General features: G+C 38.4%; 1 protein-coding gene across 1 annotated transcript; it reads left to right on the top strand.

Moving 5' to 3' along the window:
* The first annotated feature begins 5,279 nt into the window (after positions 1–5,279).
* Positions 5,280–8,655, top strand: nanp (N-acetylneuraminic acid phosphatase). Its single transcript, XM_074676152.1, has 2 exons — positions 5,280–5,424; positions 6,916–8,655. Exons 1-2 carry the CDS (start codon positions 5,308–5,310, stop codon positions 7,555–7,557), a joined length of 759 nt encoding a protein of 252 aa, XP_074532253.1. The 5' UTR covers positions 5,280–5,307; the 3' UTR covers positions 7,558–8,655.

Consider the following 8,655-nt stretch of genomic DNA (forward strand, 5'->3'; position numbering starts at 1 on the left):
CCTGTTTAGATACCAAATACGATGTCAGACAGCCAAGAGTGGCAGCCTCAGACGTGTTTCTAGGAATCCTCATATCTTGGATCACAAGTGACGTGCACAGTGACATTATACCTGTGTGGTGTCACGTAGGGATCGAAGGATCTGAATCAACTGTCAAAAGAGTTTCTATTCCCCTCATCCTGACCTTTGTCTTTAAAATGTGATGTAGCTCCTCAGCAGACAGAAATCATAACAGTGAGACAGTAACACACTGCTGTGATCAAGCCTTTTTTACTTTAGCATTATTCTTGCAGCTGGCTGTGCATCCCACCATCATTTCGAAGAAATTACTGCAAAACTAAAATCAAAACTAGTGTTCATCTCTTTAATTAGCCTGGTCTTAGGCCCTGTTTAACAACGTTTCATCTGAAAACGCTAAAAAGCAGTGAAAGGCCTGTAGTTGACACTATAGTGTTTTTGGTCGCCTAAAATGCTGTTTCCATGTAAACTCAAGGCTGAAACGCAACAATACTTTTGCATTTCACCCTATAACTGTTGTCCTGTAAATGACCCCTAATATAAGTGAGAATCACCTGACAAGTCCAGAGAGATTTTCTTATTTCAAGGTATTGAATGATAGAAATGGCTCCAAATACAGCAAGGTCAGAGCAGTAGAAAGATGGAAATACATCTCACCTACATTATAAATGGCATTAACATGTATTGGTTACCAACAAAGGCAATTTTAGCACTCAGTACGTTCACATGCAGCAGCAGAAGTTGGACTATAAGCATAGCCAGGGTGAGATTGGACAACTGAAACCAAACCAGACACAGTCAGACAAAGCATTGATTGATCGGTACAACTAGAAAATGCGATTGCTTTTGAACAGCGGTTGGATTTGGCAGAACTTGGTAAGTACGCTTCAATGCTCAGCCTGTAGAATACAGGAAGAATACAGTCCATGGCTCCAACAGAACAAACAGTCAACTATCAACTAGTTTGTTACACACGCAGCTTCGCTTATCAAAAAAAGGCCTATCAAAGCAGAGGGAGACATTCTCGGTGAGAAGTCGTTATCTTTTCTTTATGTATGCACAGACAAGTCAAGATCCTCGGCTGTGACTTTACAATCGAGCTGTGACCTTAATCGGACTGCTGAGAGAGAAAAGAGATCTGTTTTTTTATCTGATAGTGTCTCGTATTTATTTTGTAGTAATGGTGGACACTGGAGCTGGAGCTGGCAAAAAGAAAAAGAGAGCAGAGCAGAAGAAAGCTAAACAGGAGAGTGATAGGGCACAGGATAAAACACGGGTTAAACTGTTTGTGATGATGTTCATTCCAACCCACGTGCAGCAGTTATTCTGCAGTGGTCTGTTCAAACTTGAGAGTCTATCAATGAAATGAAGAGTGAGGTTACGTTAGCTCTGATTGGTGAGGTTGGAGTTGGTAAATGAGCACTGGTAGGACATAACCAGGGTTCACTGGTGTTAATGTGTATACGTCTCAGAGCACCGGGCTGTGAGCAGTCTTGTGTGTGAACTACTAAAAATGAATGCATTCACATTTTCATGAACTGAACCGCTCAGTTTGTAACTTGTGAATGGGAACGTGAGCGTAGTTCACTCCTAGGGCAGTAAACGGCTGCTCACAATCTGAGAGGGGCCCTAAGGGGCTGAGAGATGAGGGGAGTTGCTCAGAGTTGACGGGAGTTGCCAAGAGATACCGAGCACTACTGCAACAGAAGTAAGTTCTTCTGCTGCGCCCTCAGTGCACTCAGGATGGCTCATCCTGCTGACATTTCACACATTGCAGTTTGCAGCAGCAGCAGTGTGAGGGAGACTGGCGGTGGCTTGGTCCTGCTTCATGGCTTCTTGCAAACAGGGATTTATTTATCTATTTTGGAAAATGGCTTGAGGGAAAGAGATTAAAGCAGAGATAACCTTATTGAAAAAGAGAACCTGTAGCAAAAAAAAGAGATCTGATTCATTTTTTCGACCCTAAACCAAGTTCAAAATTTTCAAAAATGAACTTAATATCCTGCCTCGAAAAAGAAATATTAAGTGATCTAATGTGGTCCAACCGCACAGACTGTGAGCTGTGTGATGTGGAGGATTTCTTAAAGCTTGGTTTCTTTTTGTAAAACTGCTGGTACTTCGGTTCAAACACTTTTATAATTTAAACTGCTTTACCTGTATTTGTCACAGTGTTCCCTTTATAATGACACCAAAATAAGTCAAATAGACCTTGTACATGCAGAAATGTTCTCTTTTCCATTTGGGTATATCATTTTTATCAAAAAGTTTGAGTCCATTTTTTTCATTTCCATATCAGCTGCCTAAGGGCTGGATTTTAAAAAAAAATCACAATAGTGGTTTTTGTCTTGAACTAAATTGATTTCAGCTCTTCACTGAACTGTCAGATATTTTTTTAAAACTTTAACTTCTTTTCAGAGTTTAATTACCACTAGACACTTTAAAAAAACACATGCGTGATTTGCTTTTGCTATTAACATCCTTTCAAACAACTTCAGTAGTGACATTAAATGTACTGACAGAGCCTCAGACTGCCTCTAAAAGCACACACTCCTCAGTGTTTGGTTTGATCCGGGGAGCTTCTCTGCCGCTGCTTTGCTATCCTCCATTTTCGCATTTGCACAGGAGTTACAATTTAATGCACAGTGGTCCTCTCTTGCTTTTTTCAGCAACGTTTTTCTTGTTATGGCTTTATCTTTTTGTGCTTTAAATTTTCACAATTTGGAAATAAAACCCGCTAATTCAAATAAAAACTGGAAATGTTTAACTTGTTGTGCCAATAAACTGATGGCTCTGTTCTTTTCACATAACCTAAAAACTTATTACAACCCAGGAGCACCTGAAATCCTGAGGCCCTCTTGTGTGTTACACCTGCCCCAAATAGACTGCATCAGCTCACTCAAGGGGGACTAGAGGAACTTTAGAGGAACACAAGAGGTGATGGTTAAGTCACTCAGCAGATCAAATATATATCAAATTTTTTCAGGTGTTCCTCCTGCTGTGCACAGGCTGTGAGGTGTTTCACGGAGGGACACTGTGATCCCGGCAGCCACCCACACAGTTGAAAGAGGAACAAACACACCGGGCCTCTCCGGTCCTTCAGACGACTCCTCTCCCTGGAGAATCACACACAGTTAGGGAAGTCCTCTTTTTCCTCTCCACTTCAGAGGGGAAATTCCACCCTCACACTTGAAAGTTCACTCTTCACATTCTCTCAGAGAAGAGAAACATAAACAGTTTATGTTTCCCTTCTCTCTTTCAGATTCAAGGTCATAAAATAAGGCTGGGGTTCATTCTGTGAACATCTGTCATTTAAAATGTTCCTTCCTCGCATGCGAGCTCAGCTGCTGTTAGTTCTGGCAATAGTTTCTTGATTTATAGTTTATCTCTTTTTGGGTTTGAGGTTTCCTGATAATTAGGTGAGGCTTCTCTGAGAGACACAGACACCTGAAGCTGCAGGTAATGTGAGGGAGGATTGTTGTGATTCCTGTGGGTGCAACAGGGCTGCACATTGTTGCGTGTGAACCTCTGGCTCGCTGCCAGCTGACAAAGCGAGTTAAAGGACAGGTTGCATAAGAAATGTGGTATGTTTTGATTTTCAAAGAGTCTGTGTCACGAAATCAGTGTTTAAATTGGCAATACGCATGGTCAAGAGTCACGTAGGATGTTTAATTCACGTAGGACGTTTAATTTGACAAGTGATGACACTGATTGTTTCCTGGTTTTGATTACTAAAAATAATTCTGCAGTGTAACACTAGCCCAGGCCAATGGAAAAACCTGTCCGTGGTGGAACAGGATGCATGCACGCATGTGTGCTGTCCAAGCAGCAACTTCCTGAGTGCTGAGAAATGAAGCCAGATTGGAAGTACAAATAAACCAAAGTTAACCAAGTGGAGTATAGCTCCATGATTTAAGAAAAGCCAACTCACATCTCAGATAAAGATGTGACAAACCCAGTTTGATTTTTAAAAAGAAGGAAGAAAATTATAGCACTAACAAAAATACAAATAATAAAAAAAAAATAATAATAATAATAATAATAATAATAATAATAATAATAATAATAAAAGATGCATTTTGCATTTTGGCCTAAGCTGTCTCTAAATTTTTTCTATTGTTGGAACATTTTTTTCCACTTCTTGTATATTTTTAGCATGATAAATCAAATTTACGTTTAATTATTAAAAAAATCAATTAATTAAATACATATAAATATACGTATATATTATATAAGTGTGTATTTGTGTTGGCATTAGATCATACAAACTGCACTGCTTTAGACTAAAGACTGTTTTCCTTAAATTCTTGATTTTTGTTTTCCCCCAATTGGTGAAGCGAGTTACAGCTTAAAATTACACAGACAACATTTTGTTTGAAAAATTGATGGAATTAATCAAAGAGGAAAATGAAATAAATAAAAAATGAAGAATAGGAAAGGCTGAGTAAATACATGATGAAATATCAACATAGGCAAACTACATATATTTATAAAGGGTTAAGTGAATATAAAGGTTGATCAATTTGAAGGGGAATAAGAGAAAACAGTCAAATTTTCACATTTTCAAGAACCATTAAACCAATGTCTACTTAGAGTTAACAACTATTGAACAGGCATCATGGCGTGCAAATTGATTTTTTCCTTTTCTTTTTTCATTATTTTTTTATATATCTGTATTTTCATTTTTATTTTTCTATTTAGATGGAAAAAATGCATAAACAAACAATCAAATAAAAAAATATGAAATAAAAAAAAAGATTAACAATCGCCTTAAAAGACACCTCAAAAAAACAAGGACACCAGGGAGTTTTTTTTTTATATTGTTTCCCAAACATGTTAATTTTTATTATAATTATTGATTTTTATTTTTATTTGACAGTCATACAAAATAGTTTTCTGCTTAATGTCATTACTTCTAAAATTGTAAAATATAGAGTATTTCAAAACAGTATTCCTATAAGTTCAGCTCCTGTATGAGCAATTTTGTCTCCCGGCTGCATGTTTATTTCTTTTAGACTTACACATTTACCTTGGTTTCCATTTCCTCAAAACAGCTGCTACAAATAAAAATATGACCATGGTTATGTTTTTAGTATTCATCAGGTCGAACTTGATTAATTTCGACCTTAATTGAGGTCGCCTTCGTCAACCGCTTCAAATAATTCATTTGCATTGTGGTCTACTGGCGCCATCTAGTGGAGAAAACTCGCCAACACTTTCGACCCACCAGCACTACGACTCCCGTGATGCAGCTCACCCGGCTGTGCTTCCTCATCGACACGAGTCCAGTTTATGAATGGTGAGCCTGCAGCTGGAGCCATGGACGGTCCAGGTGTGAAAGCTGTCCTGTTTGACCTGGACAACACGCTGATAGACACGAGCCGGGCAGGTGCCGAGGCGCTCCGAAAGGTGAGACTGGAGGGGTTTGATCTTAAGGTGGAATTTAGAGTTAACTCCAGACTGACAGAGGGACTGGTGTCTGCTCCTTTTAACGACGCGTCATGTAAAGTAACTGTTTAAGGATTCACATTCACACCTGTTGACTGGACACAAAATCTGGGTTTGTAATTTTTTTTTTTTTTTTAATTTATACTACAAACAAAAACTATAAATCTGGCTCACTCACGAGGAATGTTTTGAGCTTCCGGGTTTACTTCCGGCTGCGTGTTGCCAGATCTCACTGAAAACAAGCATCCCAATGAGTCAATTGAAGGGACAGAGGGATACTGAGTTTATTCCTGAGCTAAAGCTGTGTAAAGCATTAATACACAACAGTTCAATGACAAAAGCTATCTATTGGCTAAAGAGCGCAATGATGTTTTAATTGTATTTGGGGAGATTTTGAGGTCCTTAGCCCAAAAAGAGAAATGACAACTGCAAATATATGTATAAATATATGTATAAATATATGTATATATATATATATATATATATATACATATATATATATATATATATATATATATATATATATATATATATATATATATATATATATATATATATATATATATAAATGTATATATATATATATATATATATATATATATATATATATTGGTTCATACAGTTTTTACATTGTTTATAGAATGAAGTAGAATGGAATACTCACCCAGAAGGCTTTCCTGATCCAAGCAGTGCTTCGGGAGATATTTAGATCCAAAATTGTGCAGCGAACGTCCGTATAATGGGATCCATCGGGGCATAGACAGCGCCGCTCCTAAAACTGCATTAATCGTCCAAAACTCGTGTCACTCCAGACAGCGCTGTGTGGCTGTAAATACCTCTGAACTGACGAAGACTTTGTTTACGCTTGCCCCTCAAAGAAAGGAGTCAGCTCTCCAGAAAGTACTGCGCATGCGCAACAAAGTCTTCGTCAGTTCAGAGGTCATTACAGCCACACAGCGCTGTCTGACTGCAGCAGATGACTAACCCCGAGCGGACTATGATGGAATATTGGTGAAAAACACGAGTTTTTGGACGATTAATGCAGTTTTAGGAGCGGCGCTGTCTATGCCCCGATGGATCCCATCATACGGACATCCGCTGCTCGATTTTGGATCTTAATATCTCCCTAAGCACTGCTTGGATCAGGAAAGCTTTCTGGGTGAGTATTTTGTTCTACTTCATTCTATAAACAATGTAAAAACTGTATAAACCGAACTTATCCTTTAAATACCTCAGACTTACAATGAACTCTATTTTTCTCAGAGTAAAAATGGTAAAAAGAACTAAACTTAAGGTAAATATTGAAATTTCTTAGATGACACTTTTTCCTTGAGGCTGCTGATTTCTTTAAAACATACATTAAGCATTGATGACAAGTGTGGTTTTAGTGTGATGTTTGTTGCTGAACTGCATTTTGTAACTGTTTGGCGTTTCCTGTCTGACTTTTCCCAGACCAGTGAGTTATTGAAGAGCACGTTGGCCCTTGATGACCAGACAATCAGCATCATTATTGATAAGTTCAAACAGAAGCTTTTCCAGGAGAGTTTTGACCCGTCAGCCGGCAGGTCCATCGATGAGGTTCGAGTGGGTCATTGGCAGGAGAGCATCCAGGAGGCTGTGGGCAGCTGCTCCTCCCCCTCCCTGGCAGCTCAGTGTTACTACCTGTGGAAGAACAGCCGCCTGCAGGCTCTCCATCTGTCCCCTGAAATCTGTGACCTGCTCAGAAAGTTGCGGCACAGGTACAAGCTGCTGCTGCTGACCAACGGAGAAACTCAGACCCAGAGAGAGAAAGTGGAGGCCGTCGGCTGTGAGGAGTTTTTTGATGCCATCGTGATCGGTGGAGAACACTCGGAGCAGAAACCGTTCGTCTCCATCTTCACTCTTTGTTTCAACATGCTGGAGGTGAAGGCCCAGGAGTGTGTTATGGTGGGAGACTCTCTGGATACAGATATTCAGGGGGGGGTTAACGCTGGAGTCAGGGCTACAGTTTGGATCAGCAGAGCAGGAGGAGCTGTACCAGGTGGTTCAGTACAGCCAGACTACACCATCTCTACAGTACTGGACCTGCCAGATATCCTCGATCAACTGAGCTGAGGAAACTCTTAGGATGACAAAGAGTCTGTCTCTAGGTTGGGGTTATCAGTGTCAGACGATGACATCAGGATAATTTCAACTTTCCAAGGATGTTTTTTCCTACTGGTTTCTGTGTCCTGTTCTGTATTTCTAATGTTGGGATACTTGCATTTTACTCAGGGGATTTCTGTCACTGGTGCTTCAAGCTTCTGATACACTACACTAGAAGAAAGGACTGTTAAATCTAAGGTTGATACCCTGTAAAAAGTGATTTAGCACATTTGTTGTTCTGACATATAATTTTAAGTCAGTATGACAAAAGATAATTGAAGTTGTTGTAACACATAATTATAAGTTGGCATCATTTCAACTACGAGATGTGTTTCAACTTAAAAATCAATGTCCACATAAATCAGAAATGCATGTAAACTTGACATTAAAGGTATTTGGGTGGGAGTGGGAATAAAACACACCTACATCTTCACATTTCTGCAAATGTTACCAAGGTGCATTCTGGGCATTTGTAGAGTTTAACTTTTTTTATTTTTTTAATTGTAAGATTATTTATGTCAGTTACTACTGTCGATAAGTTTAATTTGAGTGAATGACCAATGACCTTTTGTATTTATTAACCCCTTTATGTCTGAATTGATTAACAATTATAAAAATAGATTGTTTTATGTTTTTTTGTTTTCATTTTTAAAGATGTTGAATTAAGTGGAGATTATAAATTTGAGTATAGTAAGCACAATAGTTATGACTAAGTTATATGATACATATAGACATGAGAAGTTCCCTGACCAATATATAGTGACATAGTGGATCTGATTTTTGGTGTGTGTAGAATATGAATCAATAGGTAATTATGAGATACAAAGGTAATTTCAGTTCCATTAAGACCTGACAGTGTTTGTCGCAAATTTGCAACAACAGGCATCAAAGGGTCAATTAGTAAATAAATGAAAAAAAAAATTGCATTTTTTTTGCTCTTGGAAGCAGTTTTCTTCATTGATGATTAGTTACTGCATTTTTTTTTCTTCTTTGAGATTTTGATGGTGTTTATTACATGAGAAATGTCACTGATCATTACAGAGCCCCAGATTTTGTTCTAAATATGAC

The sequence above is a fragment of the Halichoeres trimaculatus genome, unplaced genomic scaffold (assembly GCF_033239565.1).
Source record: "Halichoeres trimaculatus isolate MK-OKI-2021-1 unplaced genomic scaffold, fHalTri1.1 fHalTri1_scaffold_8, whole genome shotgun sequence".
In the NCBI taxonomy this organism is placed as follows: Eukaryota; Metazoa; Chordata; class Actinopteri; order Labriformes; family Labridae; genus Halichoeres; species Halichoeres trimaculatus.

Bases quoted from the DNA above. Each gene is read 5' to 3' on its own strand.
- nanp (XM_074676152.1), top strand. From the start codon at position 5,308: ATGAATGGTGAGCCTGCAGCTGGAGCCATGGACGGTCCAGGTGTGAAA. The intron at 5,425-6,915 runs GTGAGACTGGAG...GACTTTTCCCAG, and splicing joins GTGCCGAGGCGCTCCGAAAG to ACCAGTGAGTTATTGAAGAG.